General features: G+C 42.1%; 1 protein-coding gene across 5 annotated transcripts in view; it reads right to left on the bottom strand.

The window, feature by feature from the left end:
- LOC116846356 (ELKS/Rab6-interacting/CAST family member 1) overlaps positions 1-27,405 on the bottom strand; it is a 139,412-nt gene extending 112,007 nt beyond the window's left edge. For 4 of the 5 annotated variants that reach the window (XM_032820066.1, XM_032820067.1, XM_032820068.1 and 1 more), the window contains exon 1: positions 24,612-27,405. In XM_032820066.1, coding sequence (XP_032675957.1) covers positions 24,612-25,397 — 786 coding nt within the window. In that variant the 5' untranslated portion in view covers positions 25,398-27,405. The remainder of the gene's footprint in view (positions 1-24,611) is intronic. The other variant, XM_032820070.1, reaches the window with a different exon arrangement.
- Between the last annotated feature and the right edge of the window lie 325 nt (positions 27,406-27,730).

Here is a 27,730-nt window from a genome sequence, read left to right as displayed (position 1 = left end):
CTCCCGAAGGATTTCTCCGAGGATTTCCGACTTTGAGAGAGTTGGCCCGTGACAATATTGTTAATATAACATGAAAATAATCGACAAATTTTGCGCGAAATATTCACAAGTACAATTTATGATATATACGCGGAAAAAAAGAATTGATTGAATTAATCTGAATTCAGGATTGTATTTGATAAGAAATGAATGAACTATAATTTTGATTAAAGTAATCAGACAAATTTGATTAAATGTGTTTTGACTAGAGCAACCAGACAAGTTTGGTTACAATAATAAAATTATATATTCACATTTCTTACTAACGTTTTTATTACTTTTTTAACTGAAAGTTACTTCTTAAAGTGTCAATGTATAATTATTTCGCTTGGAATTAGTTATTTAATTGATTTGATGTTATAATGCATTTGAAGAACTCGCCTTCATCCTGATGAAGGATTCGAGACTTCAGGATTGTGAGTCGTCTATCTGCGATGTTATATGCCGTTTGTCCAATTAATGATCTGTTATACATTGTGTACCTATGTTGTAACCAACGCTGAATACATAATTTATGATAACAATCTGAAATTCTGTTTAGTTCCAATAACAGTTTAGTCAAATCACATCATGGTTAAATCCACCATTTCGCCTGCAGTTATAATAATTATATATAGATACTTGAAAGTTATTACTACATATACGCAATAACTAAATTCTAAGCGATATTATAACTAAATGTTCTATGATTCCACATACCAGAATATCTCGTGATAATAGCCAGAAAGTCTGTTTATCAAAACTCTAGAAGTCTCTATTATGTTTGTATCACGTTTGTCTCTATCATGTTTACCAATCACGACAATTATTTGCCTGAAAAGTTGTAACTTCTGAAAAAAATGTGTCATCTGGCCCCGATCTCTCTTTTACTTTACACATCGATTTCACAAAGTCTTACGGTCAATAACCTTAAAATCTTTTTATAACATTTCTAAAAGTGTCGTTTTTTATCTTTCATCGGAAGCGCAAGAGTAGTTTGATTGTTAGAATCGAAAACGTGATATCAGAAGCAGTTCTCGCACCTGCGATATGTAATTAGTGCAAAATTTGACTTCAATTATTTCAGTTTCGGTATGATTGATCTTTTTCTAATTGTACATGTTTGTAGATCGTGTTTCCATGCTGTTAAACTATGAAAATGTTATTAGGAAAGTTGACTTGTGGACCAACTGCCTTAACGATGAGCCCAGACGAATATTGGATGGTTGTAACTCACTCCGCTGTAAAATGTCTCTCTCTCTCTCTCTCTCTCTCTCTCTCTCTCTCTCTCTCTCTCGTCGAAGAGAGGCTCAGCCTCGTGTCTCTCGATCGTCTTCCCTCTTGCTCGGCCGCTTTCCGGGCGAGTTTCCCAACGAGGTTGTTGTCGATCGATCGTGCGGTCCTTTGTCGTTCGCGTATCCTATGAAATCCGCCTCGGCGTAACCGCCACCTTTCGCCGAGCGGCCGCCCGATGCAACTGCGCATCGCGATTAACAACGTGACCTGGTTAACGTTGTCATAGTCATTTTTTTTTTATGCTCGGGTGTCATCCACCCCCGCGACACGATCGCGCCCGACGGCTCGGAATTAGTTTCCGAATTGGGGCGGCGAAAAGCGCGGCGACGCTTTTATCGCGGATTGCAGCGTTGACGCAATTACACAAATAACAGGCGGAAAAGTGAGAGTCGACAGAAACAAAAATTCACGAAAAATTAGAAACAAACGCGATGTCAAAATTATCGGGGGAAAGAGACGCGCGCTCCTCTCGTGTTCGGTTTTCCGGCCGAGCTATTTCCCGCGCGTCCAACGGGAAATTCGCAATTTCATCACGAGCAGGATTTTTCGCCAGATGAAAAAAAAAAGAGCGGCGATTTGGATCGCCGGGAATCACCGACGTTGTGTCTCGTTCATCCGACCGGTTTCCATTTACACCGCTTGATTTTAAACCGTGCACCGCCGAGGTAAATGGCACATTCATCGGGGAGAGCGTGCCCGCCGTGCGGTTCGTGTACGGCGCGTTTCTCAATTTTAAACACGTACTAAATTCCGAAACCAAAAAGGCACGTCGCGCGTACGACGGGGTGAGCGCGAGAGACGGAGGGGGATGATGGCGGAGCGAGAGCAGAAGCGTTATCGAGCGGCACCGACTCGCCCCCTCCACCCTTCTCTTGAGCTTTCGTTCTCTCCCCCTCCCCCTCGCTCCTCCCCGTCGCCGCCGGGCCTCTTTCTCTCTCGCTGCTCGGGCGTCGGTGCTCCCTTTATCATCCCTCTCTTTGTCTCGCCACGTTTGCCGCCCACTCTTGGCTTCGCATACCACACCGGCGAGAAAGAAACCGGAGTGCGCCGGAGCTTTCCGCCCGATTTTGCCGGCCGTCCTGATCACTGCTCGTGTATCATCGACAGCTAAATGGAACGAGCCGCCCTAAACATGAGTAACGTTACATGAGATAACGGCGCGTTCGCACTCACGCCGGGTGGTTGCGAGGGGTGGCTTTGACGCCTCGGACTTTATACGGGCTGTCAGAGCGTCTGTATCGAATCTTTTCGGGCTGACGGCCTCTCCTTACGTCGTTATTTACGTCGTAAATGACGCCCTGAGAGAAAAAGATGATTGATTTAACTAAAAGTATAGTTATTTTTTGCCCCAGACATTATTTTTGATTGTTCTAACATGATAACGCGCATATTAAGTCATTAGCATTAAAACAGAATTAATAAGAAATAGTTCTCTCGATCTTAAATTATAGTAATTATTTATCTGTGTAACTACAAATACGAGACATTTTTTTCTTAGTGCAAAGGAAGAAAAAAGGAAATAAATATGAAGTCGAGATGAATTATATGGTATCGATCATAAAATTTCTAATACGTTTGAACAACGGATTTTATCTCCAGATGAGTAGCGTGAGTAACTTTTATTCATACTGAAAGTTTTAAAAGGATATATACTATGTTTAGATGTTTAAAAAAATGGATTTAAGAACTGTATTAAATTTGCTGGAGGATGAATTTAACTTTAATGGAAAATTTCTAGAAGTAGAGTTTTTCCCTATTAAATAAAAAAGAGAGAAAAATTTACCTTTTTAACTTTGAAGTGCCATCATTTTGTTAAATTTCGATATTCTGCATATAACAAAGGTTTGTTTTCCAACAAATTGATCACCCCGTGAAAGCAAATTTAACACAGTTTTTAAATTTTCCAGCTCCATTTGATTTAAATTATTACATGAGCTGTAATGTTATCCACCAGTTAGAGGCGTCCGACGATACTGCGTTCAGTATAAAAAAACCTAGACGACGCGGAATTTCATTTTTTTTCTAAATAATTTTTTCATTCTTACAAGAATAATGAATAGTATAGTCAAAAGCCTATATTGGTTTCTTTATTTATTTCTTTGAAAAAATTCTTTCATTTTTTTTCTAAATAATTTTTTCATTCTTACAAGAATAATGAATAGTATAGTCAAAAGCCTATATTGGTTTCTTTATTTATTTCTTTGAAAAAATTCTTTCATTTTTTTTCTAAATAATTTTTTCATTCTTACAAGAATAATGAATAGTATAGTCAAAAGCCTATATTGGTTTCTTTATTTATTTCTTTGAAAAAATTCTTTCATTTTTTTTCTAAATAATTTTTTCATTCTTACAAGAATAATGAATAGTATAGTTAAAAGCCTATATTGGTTTCTTTATTTATTTCTTTGAAAAAATTCTTAAACATCTTATTTATCGGTTATCTAAGCCGGAACTTCCCTTTAAGGGACTCCACATTGGCAATAACAGGCTAGTAACATTGACAATCTACAATATGAGCAAATGTTATTCACAGAACTTTTGGGTTAATCTTCCGCGTACAATCATATTTTTTGAGACACAGTACAGTCTGTACAATCTTTTACGAAAGTTGGTAAACGATCCAATATTTGTTTGGGTCTCACAGACCCTACATTGTATGCGCAGGGTTTACATGAACTTAGACGATAAGTCTAAGGGTAAATTTTAAGGGTGAATTATCGTAGGATATATATCGCCGGCCATTGTTGAATCGTGTTATTATCGGAGAAAGTGACGGTGTGGACGGATCGATAATAATTTGAGAAGCGAGTCACGTCGAAATTCGTCAACGGCTGGCAAGTAGGGCGGCTGATGAAACTTTCAGATGTTTCGCCGAGGTCACACTCTTTGTCGTTCTTTGATCCATTCGTCCCCGGCGACTCGCCCTCGTTTCACCACGACGAACGAAGGCGGAAAGTCCTGCGGCCACCGGCATCAGGGATACCGTTTCCGGAGAGTCGCATTTCAAAAACCGCCCGTAATCTCACGCTCGAGCCCGTGAAAGAGGAGCAAGAAAAGCGAGCGAAAAGGAAGCAGCGAAAATTTGCGAAATTTCAGCTCGTAAAATTCCACTTTGATCGTGCATTCTCTTCCCGTCTACCGAAATCTACATGCATAATTTGAAATCCGTCGCGACCTCGTGAAAAGCACCTCGTTTCGCGACAATTAGTCGTACAGCTTTCGAATCTTGCGAGCGACCATGTGCAAAGAATTTTCCTCAAAGTTACAAACATTCATTAATTGAAGAATTATTTTTTCAGTCTTTTTTTTATAGGCCAAGGAATAGTCTTGCTCGGCTGGGATGTACTTATAAACTCTCATAGACGCGCACACACAGCATTATATGTTACGTAATAGTTACAACACGTGATAAAAATTTGATTGCAGCTTCGGAAAGATCCGATTTTCATGAAATTCAGTGAAATAGTCTCAAATACCTTCAAATAAACATATTTAAAAGGTTTCTTTGGAGACACTACAAATTAATTGAGATAACGTTAAAATAATGGTTGTACTTATATCTTGTGAAAAAATAATTGAAAATTTATTTGTGCAATATAAAGTTTCCGTGAATATAAAGTTTTGTGATATGAGGTTTCTGTGAAGTAAAGTTAATTCTTTAAAAAATAAACTTTATATTCCACGAATAAATTTTTAAGTCATTTTTTCTTAGTGCAGCGGTGATATAGATTGGGTTAAGTTAGGTGAGGTTTTTGCGGGCGAAATCCCCCAATCACGCCCGCACGTGTACCTTCCGAGTGACAATATATTTTCGTTACTTTCGAAATGGCAACCAGGGTCATTTGTGCTCGGACCAAAAAGTATTCGTTTTTTAGAGCATTTTTGCTTAAAAATCGTTAAAACTAAAATATTTAACAATATACTTTTCACAAAAACTAAGTGATCTTCAGCCAAAACGGAAGGAAGATTTTAATAATTTTTGGGGAATTTTTTTATTGATAATTTAATCTATGAAATGTTATTTATTCTTATTTTTTCATACAGATTTTTCAACGAAACAGATAAGTGTTTATCACTCTTGTTAACTTTGCGTAGGGGCCTTCGCTAATCTTTGTAAAATATCCATTCTTCGTATACGGTAGATTTATCAATTTAGAAAGGTGAAAGATTTCAGTAATAACTGTGGAAAGATGTTTACGTTATGTGTATATATGCGATTTATATTATTATTATAAAGAATGAAGAAATATAGACACTTGAAGCTCAAACACGCGCTTGTGTTATTTTAACGTTATCAAAATGCAGAATATATTTTGAGTAAATGTAATGCATGTAATGAACTTATATTATAGATTTGCGAATATATGAACCTATAAAACACTTGAAGCATTTTGCTTTTACTTGAATGCAATATGAACATTTACTTGAATGCAATATGAATGTATGTTTCTGTATGCATAGAGGACAGTTGTACGAATTTTTTACGCGTAGGATTGTGACGTATATAGTTTAATAAATTACATATGTTACAATTCTACATGCGAAACTCGTATAGTTACCACCTGTACAGTTGTCATTATCATGTTTCTCTCTGAAAATGTATATCAGCTATATTATTCAACAAAGATTTTCCGCGTGTTCACAGTGTTCTCTTCCAAATGACTAGCAGGCGGGCACGTGCAAAGAATAGCGCGTAGTTACTTCATAGTACTTATTCTAATGAGTTTTCGTGACGCCTCTAGGCTCGGACAGCCACGCGAAAGACGGTGATTATCCTTCCCTTTGCCGGTTCTCGCGCGATCCGCCTGCTTTTGACAGTGCCAGCCGTGCGGAAATATAAACTGCGATCTCTTGTATATTTAGGCAAAGAAATTCGCGCGGCACTCGAGCGAGTTTATACAAAGAGCGCGGAGAATTGTTTCACCCGCGCGCGCGTCGAGATTCAAATCCGCGAATGGCGGAGAGCTCGACTTTTTTTACTTCTCGCGATTCTCAGCCTTATAACGCGCAATATCTCGGGCAGGCTTACTTTTAGCCGCGCGCCCGTCGTAATCTCGCATCACCGTGAGTAAAATTACGGCGACGCGTACAACACATGTCGACCCGTACGCTAATTACGTCAGTGCATGGAAAACACGCCGACCAGAAGCCAGGAGAATAGCAGGAGCGAGGGGAAGGAGAGGGGTGATATCGTCGCGACGAATCAAATGCTCGGGATAAAAAATTGCTGCGCGCGAGCGCGCCGATCGATACCGTATCGCTCGGGACGATACGAAAAAAGAATCGTGATATCGTTCGCGCGTCACGTCCTTTGCATCGTAATAAAATGTTTAGCCCTAATGAGAGAGAGAGAGAGAGAGAGAGAGAGAGAGAAGGAGAGAGAGACACGCGAGAAAATTGCAAGTTGGAAAGGAGAACACATGCACGTCTTTTTTCTTTTATGTGCACGGATTAACTTGCAAACAATATGCTTAGCCTTGATGTATCTCACTCGCACACACTCACAGAAAAGATATCTAAAATAAAAAATATCTAAAGTAAAAAACAATATTTATTCGGGGGGTTGGTACTAATGACATATTTACTTAAGTCTACATTTTTTTATTTAAATAGATTGAGTAATTGCTTTCACGAGAAGTCAAGGTCATAAGAAAAATTATATTTTTATATGTGAAAAATCTCTTTTCTCGGTGCAGAAAAAGATGTATGAACTAAATTTGTTAATAGCACCCACCGAATAAATATTTTTTCTTAGATATTTCTTCTTAGATTCTTCTTTCTAGATATTTCTTAGATATTATCTTAGATATGTTTTAGTGTAAATCAAAAAGGAACACACGCGTGTTCCATTTCTCTCCTCTTTTTCTTTTATGTCCACGCACTAAATTGCAAATAAAACGTTTAGCCCTGATATCTCCCGCAAAGTTCGTGTAGGGACGCGAGAAAGTCGCAAATTGGAAATGAGAACACGCGCACATGGCGTTTTCCTTTCTTTCACTTTTTGTTATCTGTTCACGTACTAAATTGCAAATAAAATGTTCAGCCCTGAGATGCTTCCTGTGAAGCTTGCGTGGATATCGCGAATCGAAAGGGAGAATGCACGCACGTGTCGCTTTTTTCCTTTTTTGCTCGTCTTACTCTCGCGCATTAAATAGCAACGCGATCTTGACGTTAATTTATTATTCATCGCGCGCTCGCGAGAACGGTGCCTACCCTCGACGGTTTATTGGCAGCTCCGCTCTTTCTCTTTCTCCGCGAATCTATTTCAATCTGCGCGGCAAACGGATCGCTCGCATCGATTCGCGTTCGCTCGCCGGCGAATGTCAAGAGACAATTGATTTCTCTCCCCTCCGCGACGGTGCATCAATTGCTGCAGTTCGCGTAGGGAAGGTGCACGAGCGTCGTGCGACGTCGGCGACGACCGTCGTGTGTTCCTCTGGCGATTCCGTTGCTTGTTATTACGATTCTTTCGCGGTGTTCTCGCGCGAACACTTACGACGGCTGATCGCCCGTGATATAACGGTACTTGCTATCGTGAACGTGGATGCGGCTAATAGAATGCTTCATTATTCGAATAAGCAGCGAATTAAACGTAACGCAGAGACGTGTTCGTTTTTTTATCTTGGTTTATATCTCAACTCACGGAGTTGTGAAAATTAAGGGGCTGCCAAAGTGGATGACGTACTCCGAAAATGTCGATAACGTCAAATGTCACTTCAGATAAACACTGATACGATCACTTTCTATCCTTTCCATTACATTTCTTGTACATAGATCTTGTGTAAATGTGTGCTGCTTTGTTTTATCATATTTACCAGAAGATATACTGCATACGCATAGAAATCTCTTTCTGCAAACTTTTCATTTTTCGCAAGTTTCGCGAGCTTTCTGCAAAACTTTGGAGCTTCTAAATTCAGTTATAAAGGTGTAGCAATGTTATTTGAAATGTTCCTGAGCGGAACAAACGCACGTTCGCTACACACTCACCCCGATTGAATGATATGCGTAAACTTTGCAGCAACTTGAAGTATATTAAATCACGAAATTCAACAATGTTGGATCCCTTATGATTGATTCAAATTTTTATTATACAGAATGACGAAATGGAAATACCAAAGAAAAAGAAAAAAAGACCAGAATTTGCTCCAAACAATATGTCATATTAAATGTAATATGAAAATCTGAGTGTAACTTTAGTAAATTTGTTACTGCCTCGATACAGTAAAAAATTTATATTATTGTATGATGAAAATTTAATAATTGATTCAATACTTGATAATTATACAAATAATTGATAGAATATTTATTTTATAAATATAATTAAAAGAATTTTTTGACACTTTTTTTGGTACAATGCGTGTCTACCAAAAAATTATAAAATTTCCCCTATCGACTGTGTTTCACGTCCTAATAATCATTAAAGTCTATCTGATCAGATAGACAAATATACGTACATTTGGTAGCAACTTTACTTACTAGTCGACTTATAAAGATTACGTCTCTTAAAAATGAAGTGGTCTCTACGGCTTTCATATTTATTACACAGAATGACGAATAAAAATACAAAAGAAATACGACAAGAATGATGAATATTTGCTCAAAACAATATATCATATAAAGTAATTATGAATATCTGAATGTAAATTTTAATAAATTTGTTGCTGCATCAATGTAACAAAAAAGTCACACTGTAAAATTCATATTGGATGGTGTAAGCTTCATGAATAATTAAATACAAAATATTTGCCTCATAAATGTAATGAATGTAATTGAAAAAATTGTAGAGCTTCCATCCTCGATTGTTTCATGTCGTGATAATGATGAAAACATATATTCGAGTACAAGCTATAGAATTTCATCGAGCAATTACTTAACTGACAGCTTGTCAATGTTGCAGACTTTTCTCGTTTTTGTCACACATTGAGCGAATATCATCAATTCATCTTCGTATATAGTTTTATTGTACGGAAGCACTTGCAATTCTGCACAAGCAGTACGATGTAAACTTTGCAGAGTGAAGTTTTGTCGGTAGAGTTTTCAAGTATGGCACATTTCCTTAACGTATCGAAGCCAAAGACGCGATTTAGATGTCAGTCTTTCACAAGTATTTTCCATTCTCTCTGAGTGAAATAAAATCAATAACCAGGCGGACGCATCCACGGCATACAAGCGTGTGAAAATGCGAGTTCCGGACACGTGTAAAATTATTTTAACCCGTGAAAGCTGTGAAAGAAAGGAGATAGAAAGAGAGAGAAAGAGAGAGAGAGAGGGGGAAGGGGGAGAGCAATGGATAAACCTGTAGAACGCCAGTACGATGGACATTTTTGCGCTCGATTAAACCGCCCGGCTCATACTGTCGGTTGTTGTTTCGATCGGCGAATGCGGGTCGCGTATACGCGGAAGAATAGCGTTTTCCTCGATAACGCGGGTGGGACCATCGATCGTAAATGTCGAATAAAAGTGGAGTTTATCGAATGTCCCCGATATAACCCAGATGTTCCAGCACGCGACCCAGATAGAAAGGCGAGCTTGCCAATGAAACGAATTTCTCTGAATTTTCCACGCTCCGACGTATTTCTGATATTATTGATAATACAGCTGATCTAATTGAGAAACGCACATTGTAAAAACTGTGAATGCACGTTGAATCGCGCGCGATTTTGATCGAGCCTGGTTGGCAATATTTTAGCAGCAACAAGAGCGACCGAAAGAGAGCCACTGCAAACACATGTGGAGACTCTTTGCTGTAAGAAGAAAAGGAAATAGAAAAGGAAGAAAGGAAAGAAGCGGCGCTAATTTCTTCCTTGAAAGGGGGATCGATACGAAATTGCCACTTTGCATAAACCAGGCGCAGAGTTCATTAGCCTTGATAGCGATTAGAACTGCAGTCTTTGAAATTTACGTAACCTGCGCAACTCGCGCTCGTTTATCTATAGCTCAACTTATTGTCAGCGAAGGGAACGAAGTTTTTCTGTCCTCGCCCTCATAAATCCATTCTATATCGATCGTGTCCGAGGCTGGACTTAGTTATCGTGTTTTCCAAGCCTCAAGGTTGTTGCATAATCGACTGCAGCCTGCGCGCGTCTGGAAAATCTCGGAATAAACGCGGCCAGTTGGAAGAGAAGAAGGGCCACTTCGAGAACAATTTTATTAGCGTCGAATCGATTCCCTCCTATGGATGTCCTTGAACGTTTCTTTGACCGTGACAAATGGAATTAGGATCTTGCGAGAAATGACCGTGGGAGACTAGAGCCGATTATCGGGAGGGGGTGAGGTATAACTTCGAAAAAGGCCAGGTTTGCATTAAACATAATATCCGAAGGTGAAGATAAATGCCAATGTACGTTGGTCTCCGCGCGCGCGAACGACGTCTACTGACGCAAATGCATAGATGATTCCTTGGGATCTGATTGGGATCCAGCCCGATTCTACAAAATAATTATGGATCCTGGTCCCGTATACAGAAGACTTTTTGGGACCTCTAATTGAGATCAAGTCTGATCTCCTAAAATAAATATATGGCCTATGTGTAAGTTTCACAAACATTTCCAAATCTAACATAGATTTCAGTCAGATAATTCAAATTTGTTCCAAATAATTGAATCATATGTGGCTACAATTGGGCATGTTATTCTTATCTGAATCAGAGCAAATGTTCTGGGATACCTAATTAGAATCTATTCTACTGAAACTGGATTTCATAAATAATTGAAGTTATGACTCTAAGTGGAAAACCTAAAGGCAGAAGAAAAGTTGCGTAGAATGAGTGAAAGGAAAGGAAGAGACACTGAGAATAACAAAGTAATAATTATTTTTATATTAATGATTTATATTATAAAAAAATGTTGACTAAATAAATAATTTCTTTATTCAGTAAAATATTCAAAATGTTTTAAAATCATTATATTGATTTTTTATCCTAATCATAATATATTTGATTTTTTATCCTATCGAATATGATAGTTGATTGAGATTCTTTATTTGATACACTTTAAAAGTGTACCGACGTTACCGACTGAAAAAAAACGTGAGTTTCCATTGTACTTTTGTTTTTGTTCTAGGCAGATTTTAACAGTAAATCCATGTTTGGGACAAGAATGGATATTCTAATCGGAATTTATTGTGTATCCGGAGACATTTCTATGCGGGTAATTACGAGTGATCTTCCTATTAGTTGGGCATAATTGAACGAGTATATACACACATGCATGCGTATTGGCCGACTGGTAGTCTGTGATGGTCGTTACTGTTCCGTGCAATTAACGTGACACGATTTTACGCACGCGAGCAGTCTTTCAGAGAGAATTACGCCAAGAATATCGATCTAATTTAATAACGAGAGAGAAATCCCTCCCAACAAAGCTTCATTCGGGCATCGTGATATTGTTTGCTAAGTCGTTAGATATTAATCGACGAATACATTATAAAATTGTTTACTACCGCGACACGCGCCATACAGGTCGTGTATTAAAATTGACGCGGTTAATTTGATAAAATTCAGTGTCGCATTTTGTATGGCTATTTTGCGCTAATAAATTGATGTAAATTGTCGCCGCAATGGTGTCGCGTACGCGTGTGAGTGTAAAATAAATAATTAAATTAATTAACGGGCAATAAACAAAATAATGGGCATAAATAAGCTGCAATAAACGAGCAATCGGATCGTTCGCGAAAGCAATGAGACAAAAATTTCTCTTCTACAAGGATCTCTAAAAAAGAAAAAAGTTAGCACTCGCTTCTTTTTAACAAGCTTGTTTTATAAAATTGTTTATAATTTATGGCTCTGTTAAAAAAATTTTTGATTTTTGACGTTATTTTTAGGGCTTTATGGCGGTATAAAAATTCTCATTTCAAGATTTATATGTAAAAAATGAAGATATTTTCAAACAAAAATGTTCTTTTTTCCTGTGTCATGTGATCAATGCGGGCGTTATCGCGTTGCTCTTTATATAAGCATCTCTCTCTCTTTCTCTCTCTTTCTCGCACATCCACCGCGACACCTCGAAGCCGGATTTGCTGGACTTCCGAAAATAATCCGCTCAAATGTACCCCAGCTATTATTTCGGGCGCGTCATCGCTCGCGGGTTGACAGTTTTCGCGTTGACCGCGCTCGCACACACACACACACGCGCGTGCGATTGTGGTCGTGCAGAAGCACAATATCCGCCTATATCGATCGGCCTAAATATAACGAGGCGGATTAACGAGACCCTATGCCATGTAGCATAAGTATGGCGCGACCGCATTGTTCCGAGTTCAGCAACTAAGCTCGGCTGCTCTCTCGCTCTCGCTCTTGCGGACGAATGTGTTTTCAACGTCTCAAGGATATTTTCCGTTCATCGGCGGCAAACGATCGGGCCTGTGTCCTTCGACGATCCGCCATTTATTAATCATTCATCGGAGTGTCAGAATTAACAACGACCCGATCAATACGCGCGACGAGTGTAAATACATGAATGTAAATTAACCACAACGCGCGCGGTCAGAGAGAGGATAATGGAAGAAACGTCAGACTTGGCGATTGACCCACCCTCTCCCTCTTCCTCCCCTACCCGCCGCTCACCCGCCCCTACTCACATTCATAGCGCGCGGTCATTAGCGATGTCGACCTATAGAAATGCATTTGTGTCCGTAGCGTTCGTGCGAATTTTCGCGTTGCCGTTGGCGCGCGTGCAGAAAAAAATTTCGTGTTTCTCTTTTACGTGTGTCCGTGTGCCAAAGTTGTATGCTAACGCGATGCAAACGCGAACCGTTAATTCCCGTCACATTTTCTCCCTCCCGCTTCGTTTGCACGGTCGTGATGTCTTATGGTGAAAAGTATCCCCGCGGTTTCGTTCGATGAGACGGCCGCGAATTGCGGATAAAATCGCGAAGATGTGCCTTTCCCGGGATGAGCTTCGGGAGAGCTCCCTTAAGCCCTTAATGTATACGTCGGCCTCGTCCCTTGTACCTGGTGACGACGGTAGACGGGGCCCCGGCGGGAAAACGGAATATCGGAAGGGGCGGAAAAAGAGGTCGGGCGAATGGAGAGTCACGGGACGACCCGACTGAGAACGAACAGATGTGAGAATACGGGGACTGCGGATCCACGAATTCGACGAGAATTTGTCGGACGCAAAATGTGGGGTGAGTGGTCGGCAATTAATTGAGAATTTCGTATTTCGTTGTCTGGTAGATATGTATGCAAGCAAACAATTTTTTTCTCGAAAATATGAACATTCATTGATCGAACAAGTACCGCACCATACAACACGCATGTCTCGCAGACGGCTTATTTTCTTACATGTCTTTTGAACGTCTTTTGAACCCTCCGAGTGGCAACCAAAATCATTCTCGTTTCTCGGAGCATTTTTGTTGTGTTTAAAAATCATTAAAAATAATATACTTATCAATTAATTTTTTACGAGGAAACTATGTGGTCTTCAACTTGAATGGTAAAAGAAGTTTTAATAATTTTTAGGGATTTTTTCGAGCACCTCAAAGGAAAATTGAGGAAGACACTAATCACTCTCGTTATTTTCCAAGGGTAGCGGAAATATATTGTTGCTCGCGGAGTTCAGACTTTTTTGAGACATATGTGTTGTATGGGATAGCAATCTCGCCTTCTGCTAAGATTTACATATAAAGTAGAAGACATTTCAAGACAGTATGGAAAATTTAGAGAGCAAAGAATAAGACTGTATATACGCAGAAGTGATCTTTCCCAAGATGAATGGAATTTTTTCAATAGCTTTGAAACGCGTATATAAAAGAGGTTTCCATACCGAATACATTTTTCTTATAAATCACGTATTTCTTTAAAAGCCTGTGCATCGATCCCGTTCGAGTAAAATCTTTTTCTTCATAAAATAGTCTTTTTAAAGACATTTCTGATGAAGTTATGCCTGCACCATTTATGTGTGAAATTAGAAATAACAAGCAATCCAAACTGCAGCGCTAAAAGTACATACATCAGATTTGCATTCCAAAACTCTTTTGAGAAACATTTTATTCAATACCTATAGTTCACGTTACATACATATATTATAGAGTATCGAGTAAAATTTTCTCAAAAAGGACGTTTTGGAATGCAAGCCAAGTGGGGCTTGCCACAGCCTTTGCCACGCGCCGGTATACCTGTGTGCAATTATTTCATGATCTGCAACTAGTTAAATACTTCAAATTTCGGTTTGTAACTTTGGAAATTTATTTTCCAAGTGGACTGCTATTGCTGACTAGGTTGACTAAAGCAAAAGAATCGATTCCTTGAAGCTGATAAAACCGAGTCCCTTAACCGTAATCGTGCGAAGAAGTGTCCCATTTGGAAGGGTAACCTTTCGCGCCGGTCGAATGTAAATCAATTTTGCGGCGTTTGAATATTCAACGCGCCTCGGCTAGAGCAGTATCTCTCGTCACGGGCGTTCTCAGGGCGCAACTAGGACATGCACCGTGTCGCCCTTACGGCGTCACGAGGCGCGGAGAACACGTAGACAATGAGGCGATAATTAAGACACGGATACAAACGACGCGTTACCCGCTGCCATTGTGCCTTTTTTTCTATCGGCGCCAGCGCAATAATGGCGCGCCCCAAGTCGGGATTCTTCGCGTAGCCACGGCCCTGGCTGGCAGCTGCAACTCCAGATGAATTACAGCGGCGTGTGAACATTCATGAGATGAGGGACGGCATTGTCGGTGGACTCAGACACGAGCGGATTCACGTCCCGCCGACAACGGCGGTCTGTACTGTACGTGTTAACGCCGCGTGATCGACCCACATCCAGAGCGGCGACTTTAAGATTACTCTCGGCCCGTTCATTATTAGTTACTCGTCGGAGCGCCCGTTTACACTCATTCCCGTTACTTTCACTGCTACAAGACAAACGGGCAGTCGCGCGGAAATAAAACGTCCGTACATTTCCTTCCGCATTTATCTCCCGTCGAAGTGCCGTTTAAGTTAATCGCGTCGAATGCAACGCTCAATCGAACAATCTGCTTTAATGGTCAAGGCCGTAACATTGTCACGTGCCGCTTGCCCGGAAAATCAAACAATACATCTTTCGATCCTCTTTTTTAACCTTTCATTAGGTGCGTGGTCTTCAAGCAATTTAGAGGCTATATAAAGCTATTATAAAGCCATTGAGGATTATCGCTACACTGAGAAAAAAATATCTAAAAATTAACAAATATTTATTAGCTGGATAGCATTAACATATTTATTTAAATCAAAACTCTTTTAACAAAACTTGTGTAATCTTGGATCATACAGAATTGTGATTGAAACAACTATATATTTGTTTAAAAATATATTACGTATGTTTGACTCGATATTACAAAATTATTGTAATTATTCGAATCCTTTTTTGTATCGTATACACGTATAAATTATGTATCACGTAGATCGTTAAATTTATTATTTTATTATTTTATTTAATTTTATTATTTTACAGTAATTTATATAATATCAGTGTAGTTCAGGTTTAGAAGCATCGTAAAAAAGTATATAATTTTAAAGCAATTTTTATTACAATATTTTCGTCGTATACGTGATAAATATAAGTATCATATGAGTCACTCATAAAGAGGGTAAACATTACAAATTGAATAATAAAATTGTTTCCAAATTTATGTACTTGTTTTTCTGAAAATATAAATATTAATGATATAAATTGGTGATAGACTAAAAAGGTAAAAAATTTTTCACAAAAATAACCACTTTCAAAAATCTCAGAAGCCTTAAAGAATAATAGAAAAAAAATTTAATAATATTATTTATATTATTATATATATTTTTATTAAATCATTGAAAAATATGAAATGTAAGTTTTTACAAAAATAAATCCACATTCAAAAACCTCAAAAGACCTAAAAAATGGGAAATAATTTTCACAAAAATTTTTTGAACTAATTTCAGAGAAACGAGCTTTTTTTAGTTTGTCCTATGTGTACGTTTGCTTGTGTGTGTGTTTGTATGTTTCCTCCTAACTCGAGAATCATTAGAGATATTGACCTGATGTTTTTATAACTTATTCAGTATGTTATCTACGTGGGTCTTAGATTCGTGTCATTATCCGGGTGTATCCACAAATAGATAAATTCGAATAATGACACTAATTTAAGATCCATGCAGATAACATACTGAACAAGTTAGAAAAATATCACGTCAATATCTTTAACGGTTCTCGAATTAAATGGAGACATACAAACAAACATATACGCAAGACAAACTGAGAGAAGCTCTTTTCTCTGAAGTCAGTTAAAAAACGTCCTGACGGATTAATAACGTTCGCGAATTTTTCGAAGGAAATTGGAATCTAGTCCACGCTTTAAATATTGAGTCTGCCACGTCGTGCCACTTAATTATCGGGCTTTCAACACCGCCAATATTCTCAATGTGCTTCCGTAACACGGACACGCACATGCAAGTACGACGTGCTTCGCTCGTAAGAGCCGCGTCTCGCCTGCCGATGTCGCGGCAATTTGCGCGGGCTACAATTTCCGCGCCTCGCGTCGCGTCTCGCCGGAGCGTGAAAGAATATTAACCGGAGGTGTAACGAGATTGCGAAAGTCCAATGACACTTCTTGCGAGCCACGTGCGCGCGGGGCGCACGTCAATTTCGCAGTCGCTTTTGCAGTCGCACACACAGAGGAGAAAATTAATTCCGCCCCCGCTTTCGGGGCCGTTTCTTTCCGCCCCAGCCGACAGTTTAATGCGTTTTTTGCACGTTCCGTTCTTGGATGCCCGATGTTAATGGAAGGAAGGAAGGAAGGAAGGAAGAACGGACGGAAGGAAGGACAGGCGTAGGAGGAGGGCCAAGGCTGGAGGCAACGGATCGATCAAAGACTCCACTTACTCTCTGCCGTCGAGAGAGACGAACGAGGATTACTTCTTTCGGTGTTTCTTCCTTCGTCCGCGCACTTCTTTACTATCACGACGCGACACGGCGCGATATTGGCTTGTTCAGCAAGTTTCCACAGACTTTTCCGGGAAATTACACGCGATTTCTCGTCCGTTCAGGTCTTTTGGCATAAAGATAGGCGGGAGAGAGACTCCCGGAAGGGAGATAAACCGATGCGTAAAGTACCGTTAACTTCTGCGCACGGTGGTATACGCGCGTCCAACTTTAATAAAATTCCCCAGGGATGCCCGGCTTGCATACTGGATTATTATACGCGGCCATCGCTGTGCTCACCGCGGATGTTACAAAACGAGATCGCGCGTTTAATTAAAAGCGCTTTTAATTACACGAGATTACAAAACTGAAGTCCGATGCGCGCGAATGTTCGGGTCTTAAGACTCTCCTCGCGGCCATCTTGATTTATGATGTCACTAACGAGAAAGTACAGGATCAAAATTTTTGAAAAATCAGGATGAGATAACATGTTCGCAAAATGGTACTTGTTTGACCAAGTAGAGCTGCAAAATCCGGAAAATAATCTGACTATATTATATACAAAGTGTCCGGAAGAGCCGCGGTGTACAAGTAAATTAGATGATTAATCAATTAGGTTAAAAAATTCCTCTATTATTTTGCCAACATCCACGTAAAATTTTGAGTTATTAATCTAAGAAGATTCGTGAATGATCGTGCACCATACGATAGATGAGTTGTGAGGGCGACGTTTACTGCTATATGCTTGCGTATCAGGTTAAACTGAAGAAAAAAGTCCTCTACCATTTTTCAAATGACCACGTAGATGTTTAGTTATTAATTTAAAAAAATTGGTGCATCAACTATACACTAAATTTTTTAAATCAATTAGACATGTTAAATTAACTAAACATTAAATTAATTAAACATGTACGTAGTCATCTGGAAAATGGTAAAAGATGTTTTTGTTTACTTTGACCAAATATATAAGCATACAGCAATAAATGTCGCTATTATAACTTATCTACCGTATAGCGTGTAATCATTCACAGATTTTCTTTGATTAATAATTTTACGTGGTTGTTTCGCGAAATGGTAGAGGAATTTTTCGTTCGATCTAATCTACTTGTACATCGCTGCTCCTCTGTGAGTTGCCGGACACTCTGTATATATACACATACATATGTACAGAGCGAGACAATAACTTTGTTCACCACAAATATCTCCGTTATTTTAAACAATATAGGGAAATAGTTACGGAAGTTTTAAATGTTTTTACAAATAATATAGGAAATTTCAAATAATGTAACTATTTCAGATAATATAGGAAAATAGTATCTACAAAAGTCTCAAATATTAGTCTCAAATATAAAGGCGTCCCGCCCGGAAAGTGAGGAGATTCCAGGTTCGAGTCCTGGCGGAGGCAGTTTTTTCGCAACATATATAAGGAATCTATTTAAGTCTTCAATTTAATGAGGTTTGGGATTTTAATAAAAATATATATTTAAAAATTGAGACTCAAGGATCGGTCTAAGTGTGGAAGGTTGATTCTCCGCGTACGATAATCAAAGAAAAAATTTCGATACGTGCGTTTAACATACTGGATAATTTTATCCTCCCAATCATATTAATATTAAAAAGTAATATTAGTATTTAATAGCACTAAGCCATCCGTGCTTGCTCCTTATGTGCCGTTAATATCTCACTGTTAGTCTCAAATATTTTTGTAAAATAACGGGTCGATTTTGTTCGAAAAATCGATTGTGTTGTAAAAAAAGCATAAATAAATTTTAAACAAAATTTTGTTGCATTTTCATTGGCGCACCAATGTACAGAGATCATTATCATCGATCGATTTCTGTCATCATTCTACGTACAAAAGTATTCAGGTGAAATTGTCGAAAAGCGGATAGTTTGCGAGATATATTTTCATATCTTATACTGAAAAGTATCGGAATAAAGTGAGAAATACCTCAGGAAATTTTAATTTTTCGATAATTTTACGGCAGTACTTTTATACACAGAATATGTGATGAGAAGAATTGATTTATTAGATTATTATTTGGTTATTAGAAAAAAACATTTATTAGATTATTATTTGGTTATTAGAAAAAAACATAAAATTTCGTTTGAAAAATTTAAGGTAACATTGAAATTTCCTACATACTTCCTCTCACAGAAGAATTATTGTTACGTTACGTTTCCTTTGAAACCATAAAATTTTTGTAGACTCTATTTTCCTATATAGTTTGAAATTGCAGAGATATTTGAGGTGGATGGAAAGCGTTGTTACCTCATATTGTACATACACAATCTGATCATAATATAGATGAGCCATAAAATTAACATAATAGAATCATGAGAAAACAGTTTAAAAAGGTAGATTGTACGTCACGTGTTAGTTTTATGCTAATTTATTGATTGTTAGAGCAAGAGAAAAGCGCTCGAGCTATTTAACAGCAACTCCGCTCGATCAATTTTGCAAGTGTCATTTTATGGATACATCTATATTTGAACGTATTTTCAAGAATATTTCGGGCGTGTATTTTCTCGCATCTGACGTCATCAATCAAGAGTTCCGCGGCAAGGAATTAGGAGCACGAATGGTGAAAATGTGGAGATAAAATAGACGGTGCTGCTTGAGCAAACGGTATTTACGTATTGATACTAATTTTCCGTCGTGATTCATTTTCGGTTCGCGAAGAGCTAACAACAGAGCTGAGAAAAGATCAGAACCGGAAGTTCATCGTCTTGTGAATCCTATCAGATAGATCCCTTGTACTCCTTATTTTCTATGCTAACACAATTGAAATTCGTTGGCTTCGTTTTATCAGACGATCGCCGCCCGATTGCCGGGGGCGACAATAGGTTTAACGCGTAAAAACATCGTCGGTGTAATTTACAGTCCGCTCTGGGCGCGCTCGTTCACGATCGCGAATTTCGTGCGAGGCGGAACGCACCGAGAATAATGGACCGATGTAAGCCCGGGGTATTCGCACACTCTCGTCGCAGGAAAGCGCCTGACAGCGGCCGTTTATTCAGGAGTAGACGGAGATGGAGGCACGAACGTGGGCAGCCGGCCAAAGAAATATCTGGCTCTTTAAGATTCCTCCATTCGCCGGGGCCAATGACTTATTCGACACCGCCGCCGTCGCTGTCGTCGTCGTCGTGCACGCGTGTGTGTACTCACACATACTCGCATAGAAATTCCTCAAAATTTTCCTAGATGCTAATTCTGAACGTCTGATTCGTCTTAAAATTGGTTATTTCTCTAGGATATTGGGAATCCCATTCTTGTCCCAAGCGCGAGTTCTCTGTCTACTTCGCCCTTTTTTCCAATCAGTAACATCAAGATGCTATTTAGCATCAAGTAGAGAAAATCTCTTTTTTATACCAACTATTGTATTCAATAGAATAAAAAAACTATTTTTTTAAACAGTTTGAGTATTTTATTGAATAATAAAATTATTTATAGAGTCAACATAACATCACGTTTTCTTCCATTCTGATATAAAATGCAAACCAGGAAGAATTAGGATTGGGAAAATTTAGGATTTCTCGCTTAGAGGATTGCATGTATGGACACATTGCAAGTCGGATCAGAACCTATAATTAGAACGTATAATTCGATTCCAAGAAATTTCCTATACGAGCATGTGCACGATGGAAACGCGGAATCTCGATTGGATTTAATTAATCAAAAAGGGAAGGCGATACCACTCATACACATACCACTCTCCTGTGAGCGATTTCTCAAATTCGCGGAATCGAATCGACGATATTCTGAACTCCATAATACTTCGAATTTTCGCGATTGTATGCGTGCACTCGGCACTGTATTATTGCGGAATGCGTTTCTGCGAAATTTCCTGCTTTCTCTTTCTCTCTCTCTCTCTCTCTCTTTCTCTGATGAATGTTATATATGAATTTTTTCGCTGCATTTTACTACAAATCCTGCGCCACATATCGTTGCATATTGATTTCGCAATAACCGCCCGATGATTTATTTATACGCAGGTAATCAGCGTGTCCACATAATAATCTCCCGGATACGTTAATATGTTGTCGAGTAGTTGTAATTGGACGGTGCGTATTTCACGCAGCAGTTCAATTACGCCGAGCAATGTGATATATTGCTGGGTATGTTGCTGAAATAAAAATGACAAGCGAGAGTTATCGCGGATCGCGAAGTATCGCGAGAGACGGATTTGGCGGTGCCTGCCTCGCATGAAATTCGCAAGAGGCTTGACTCTATCGATAGTCGACGCGATGCGAGCGTATCGGAGCGGAGATACGTTCACGGAGAAAACACTAAGGGTATCTCTTGTTTAAATATGAGGTTGCCGCTACAAAATATTAATGTTATTTCTCGCCCATGCATACAAAATGTTGTCAAGACCGTAGTACTGTAAAGCGTGGTACACCAGCCTTCTTTGCTGTCTATCCATGCGTGTTTCAGTGATATTCTCAGTGATGTATGGCGTAACCAATCTCAATGGGTCTCTCAACCATAATATTTAATATTATAAATTAATATTCTGCAGATCACAGTAGAGAGAGGAAGAGAGACAGCAATATTCCTTCGGTTGAAGCAACTACACAGAGTGTGTAGCCAACATACAACACATTAATTACAATGTTTGCTTTTGCTATATACGTGTATTGACTACAAATACATACAAATCTCTCATGTTCGTGCAGATTAGGTCAAATTGAAAAAAAGGTTTCTCTACCATTTCGCAAAAAATCACGTAAAACTTTGAGTTATTAGTTAAAGAAGATTGATTGATGAGTGATCATGTGCGCGATACAGTAGATACGGCGGAACTCTGATGGCGACGTCTGCCCTCGTGTGCTTGTGAGTCAAACTGAATAAAAAAGTCCCATGCCATTTTGCGAATAAACGTAGATTTGTACTTATTAACTAAAGAAGATTAAATGACTGTGCGAGGTCGTTTGTCAATGTTCTTTAAGTAATAACTAAAAATCGACGTGTTCATTTGCAAAATAATAGAGGACTTTTTTGTTCAATTTAATCCAATGTACAAGGACGGCAGATGACGTCATCATGACTCATCTACGACGTATCACGCTCAACCATTCATCAATCTTCTTTAATTGATAACATAAAATTGCTCGTGATTTGCAATTTTGCAAAATGATGAAACTTTTTGTTCGGTTTGACCTAATTTACGCGTACAATCGTGAATTAAAAGATCCGTAATTTTTGGAGTGAGTTTGTGAACTCATCCACCTTCGTCCGACGGCAGTATTCTTTCATTAGAAAACGAATTCTCCTATTGGACAAGACGAAGAGTTCACAAACTCATCCTGAAAATTATGGACAACTTTTTTAGTTCACGACTGTAGCGAGATATTTGTATGTATCGTCAGACATCCTGTATACATGGTATCCCAGACCCTTCTCCGCAATTTTTGTAGGAACGCAAGATTGAGATGAACATAAAAGTCTGATACCGTTTTGCGATATTCGCAATAATTGTCGAGATATTAATTGAAGAAGATTGGTAAATGATCACACGCAATATCGTAGATGAGCTGCAGTGGCGATATATGTGCTGTTATATGCTTGTACATTAGATTAAATTAAAGAAAAAAGCCCTCTACTTTGCAAATAACCTCGTAAATTTTCAGTTATTAACGAAAGAAAATTGTTACATGATTGTGCGCGATAATGCACAGATCTTCTTTAATTACTATCTACGGGACACCCAGTATATGGGGATGTATTAACTGAACATTACGTATATCGTAAGAACTGTGGCTGTGGGAATTGTACAGACGGGCATGTGACAACAGAGCGGTTTTCTATCGTATCGACTTAACCTGAAATCACATAAATCTTCTCTCTAATCGTAGAATAGTGGATATAGCAAGCATAGCAGTTTTCTCCGCGTTGTAAAATATGGCGAAGCGAGAGGCACGCGACAACAAATGACCGCGCGCTCGCGTAACTTGTTGCCGTGCTGATTATATGAATGATTTGCTTGACATTCGTTCGCGCACGACGACACCGCGCGGGTCAGCGGGACTTCGCAAATCGCACGATAAAGCGTGTTAATTAGCGCAAGAAAAAATAAAAGCAGCAACTGATACGTCGGCCGCGCTCGCTCTCTCTCTCTGTGCGATTACGCGACGTCAGCGACAAATCGGCGTAAAGGTGGCTCCACCTTTACGTTGCATTTTTAGCCAATCGATAATAAGGCTCCGCAACAGTGCATTACTGCAGAATAAGGCAGCGCGGTAGCCGTTCGATTCGCCGAGGAAAATTTCCCTCGCCCGAACCGAATTTCCTTTTTCGCGTGAGGGGAAATTCGCGCGGATATTCGAGTCATCGAATTTCCCGCGAATGACCCGAATGATACTTCTCCAGTCTACGCGCCTATGATGAAATCTCGTTGCTTCCTCGTTCTTAAAATGGATATCGAACGTATGACACGTCTCTCTGCAGAAATAACGATCAGTCATTCTCGCAGAAAGGTCGCGCTGCTGCGTCAGAGAGTTAACCCATTTCCGACCGTACGCGATCCTTTCAGCTCTCCCACCTAGAAAGTGAATGCTTAAAAAAGAAGGAAAGAAAGAGACAGTGCGTAATTCCCGGCAATTCTAAGGGGATAACTGCGCTCGTCGCTCTGAGAAAAAGGCATGAACTTATCTCACTGCTCCACGCGCTGGAGGAATCAATGCGAGTGTCTCATTTCGCACGTAAATCCTCCAGCTCATTTGCCCGCGCGGAAAGGTGCATTAGCGGCTCGACACGATTTCCCCACGGGTTCATCCCATTTCGCGAGGAGCGCTGCTAGACGAACATCTCATTAGGCGGCGTGAACTTTCAGCCGCACGTTGCCCTAAATAATTAGGTCAGGCACACGTGCGCTAAGATATGCGACGTCGCGGTCGCGGAAAAGGATGTATAAACCGTGACGAGGAGCGGCAGGCGGACAGGGAGCGCGGGAGGTGAGAGAACATCCCGCGCGACCTGATTCCACCTCGAGGATGGCCTCGGCGAACTCGAGCAAGGACGCGCGTGACGACAGCCGCGATTACGCAGGACGACGTTCCGCGCATTTCCGCGGCCGAGAGGTTCACTTGGCGTCGCAACCGCGGCGATCCCGAGGACTAATATATACCCCCCAGGTGCTCGTCCCCAGTGGGGGCCGCGGAACCAACGGAATCCGATAATCGAATCCATCGAATCCTACGTGGATCGACGCGAGCGAAGGGTAAAGGCACGCACTCACTCGGACACCCACTCTTTCTCTCTCTCTCTCTCTCTCTCTCTCTCTCTCTCTCTCTCTCTATCTATCTCTCTCTCTCTCTCTGTCTCTCTCGAGGATGACACCGTGCGCATTTGAACTGAGGTGTCATGAACACGATGTACGGCGACAAGTAGGGCGAAACTCTCGTCTGACGATGAACTCGACTGACCTGATTCTCCGTGTTGAGCAGCTTGAGTTGCTCGTTGATGAGGCTGTACTTGGTGCTCTCCTCCTTGCGCAACGCCCGTTCCTTCTTCAGCTCCGGACTCCAGAAGGTTTTGATGCTGTGCATCGAGCTGCCGAGCTTCTGGTTCGTCAGCTCGAGCTCCTTCTTCAGGTTACCGAGCTCTCGCTGTAGATCGTTGTTCTGGTGCTGCAGCTCGCCGATGTAGCCGCCGCTATCGCGCAGCATGTGCGGGTTCGGGCTCTGTCGCGCGGACCTCGAGCTGTAGAGCTCCTCCTCGAGGTAGAGGCCGCGATCGCGGCTACGCTCGCGGGGCTCGCGGATCGGCACGAATTCCCGATCATGGTCGAGATTGCCGGCGGAGGCACGGTCGAGGCTGGTGTAACGCGCTACCATGCCCGCCGAGCTGGACATGGCGGGTCTCGAGGCGCTTCTGGATCGGTGATGTCCGCCCCCACCGCCCCCGGTCGACATACTCCTGCCCCTCTCCTCGAGCATCACGGGACTGCCGAGGTCCTCGTCGCGGGAGTAGTACGGGCTGCCCAGCTGATGGTGATGGTAGCTGCCGTAGCCGAGGTGCTCCGGCGAGTTGTTGCCGCTGCGGGTGCCTCGTTGCTTGCGACCTAACGGACTGCCACGACCGCTCGCGTAACTCCTCGACGGGCTGCGGTCGACGGTCGGCAGTTCGCCCACGCGACGACCGCTGCGTGGCGAGCGAGTGCCACCACCGGGACCGACCACGCCACTGCTTGAGTAAGGGTCCCGTGACATTCTACGAAGCTCTCCGCGATGCCGAACCTCGTCCTCCTGCTCGACGTGGAATCGGCCCGAGATCGGTGAACTCTGTCCGACGCTTCAGGCGTTCCTCTTATTATCGCGTTCCCTCCCCTTCTTTCTCTTTCTCTGTCTCTCTATCTTGTGCTCCCTTGCGATTATAGTAACGATTATAGGACGACGTTATCACTTATCTCGTCAGACTCGGCGGTGTCCGCGTGTTTCGGCAGTGCTCGTTTTCTGCTCGGCTTCCTTTGGGCTCCCTAAAGAACCGTCCCGATCGCCGCGCTAATCATCGCTCGATTGCTCTTCCTGTCCTGCCTCGTCGCGCTGTCGTTCCCCAGGCTCTCGTCACCCTCGCGCGTTTTCACGCTCATATCAGGCGGATTGAGCGGCGGGTGATCGTCAATGAGCGCTTTCCCGTCCGACCGCAGCGGGACGTCTATCTACTCGCTCTGAGGGCTCAATTGGAGTAACAGGAGGATGGAGGCGTGCTTCCTCGTCGCGCTCAGGTCTCCACGAGATCGCCTTCTCGCCGGCGATTCGATTCTCGCTCCCTTACCGATGTCCTCCAGCATCCGGCTATGGCCGACGACGACGGCAGCGACGAGGCCCTCGCGATTACGTGGGCCTCTCTGTTCCTCTGCGATCTTCCACGCTGATCGAACAGGGCAACGCCGAGGACACGCAAGGTCACTTCTACTCTACTTGCGAGGGCGCGCTCGTGAACGACGACCATTGACGAGGACGTGAATCTCAGCCTCGGCTTTCCTCAGCGAGAGAGTTTTTTTCTCTCCGGTCACGTATCGTCGATCTCAACAAAGGCCGGATCGGTGCCTTCTCTGCTGGTCGATCGACTTCATCGCACTATCGCGATGATGATCCTCCGTCCGATCGATCTTCTCTCTCTTTCTTTCTCTCTCTCTTTCTCTCCCTCCACCCACGCCAGCTTTTCCACCCCTCGCGCGAGTACAACTTCCGCGCTTCTGGCCGGCGTACTACTACTAGCGAATAGTACTACTACGCGCGTGGGTCACTTCGTACTCGGCGGCGGCGTACGGCGAGGTCACGACCCTCGTCGGCCCGAGGATCGATCTTTGACCTTCTTTCGGTGGCGTAGCCCATCGAGCGAGGGCGAATAGAGATCGAGGGGGAGAGAGAGAAAGAGAGGTAGTCGACTCCCTGTTCTTCCGTCTTCCGGTTGTCGACGAGCCGACGCGAACGTACGAACGGACGAACCCTCTCTCGCGTACCCTCTCTCGTTCCCTCTTCCGGTCTCTCTCGCTCTCTCCCTCGGCCTCCGTCGCGGCGCTCCGGATCCAAGAACCGCCCTTTCGTGCGAACGAGCCAAGTCGACGAACCGAGCCGACTACGTCGCCTTCCTCGCGAGCTCGTTCCACCCTCGTGTGCGACGGAGGGCGCTCGTACACCCGCGCCTGCGTGCGTATCTGCGTACGTACGTGCGTGCGTGCTTGTGTGTATATATGTGTGTCTGCTGTTGTATGCGTGCGAGCGTACGGATGTATGATAACGTGCACGCGCGTATGTAAAAGTCGTGTCCGTATTCGTCGCGTGCGCTCACGGCGCGCACACACCCGCACACTCGAGAGAATACGATATCTTTCCCCGTGTACTGTTGTCTATCTTTCTCGCCCTCTCTCCTTCTCTTTCTCTCTCTTTTTCTCTACACGTCGTAGACCGGCGTTCCCGTTTCGCGAAACCAGCGCCTAAGATCCCTCCTTATCGATCTCATTCTCTCTCGCTTCTCTCTTCTTCCGGTCCCGTCGTCGTCTCGCCGCCCGTGCCTCGTGGACGATAGCCGACGTCGCTCTCGCGCACAACCCGCATCAACCCCCGCCTGCAACGAGGACGACGACGTACGGCGGGACGGATGGCGATTCAACCACCGCCACGCCGACCTACCGACCCACCGACCGACCGTCCGACCGACCGACCGACCGACCGACCGACCGACCGACCGACGGACCGACCGATCAACCAACCAACCAACCAACCGATCCAACCGACCAACCGCACTACACTATCCACCGTCCACTACCGGAGCACAGCCACTTCCGTGCACTGACGCCGCCACCGCTGCCGTTACCGCCACCGGCGTTCGCTGCCACCCTCGCGCGCGCCTATCCACCCTCCCTGTATCTTTTCCCCGTCCGCTCTTTTCTACCCCTCTCTCTCTCTCTCTCCCTCTCTCTTATCGTTCGCGCAGTCGAATACAGGCCAGCCACCCCGCACGCATACACACACACGTATACACCCGCGTTTGCGCGAGCCCGCGATTGCCACCGCGCGCTCTCGCCGGCTCGTTCGTG

The sequence above is a fragment of the Odontomachus brunneus genome, unplaced genomic scaffold (genome assembly GCF_010583005.1).
Source record: "Odontomachus brunneus isolate Ranch 3 - 2012 unplaced genomic scaffold, Obru_v1 Obru_scaffold_063, whole genome shotgun sequence".
Classification (NCBI taxonomy): Eukaryota; Metazoa; Arthropoda; class Insecta; order Hymenoptera; family Formicidae; genus Odontomachus; species Odontomachus brunneus.
Note: the sequence above shows the minus strand (reverse complement) of the source record. Positions and strands in the feature narration are given on the sequence as shown.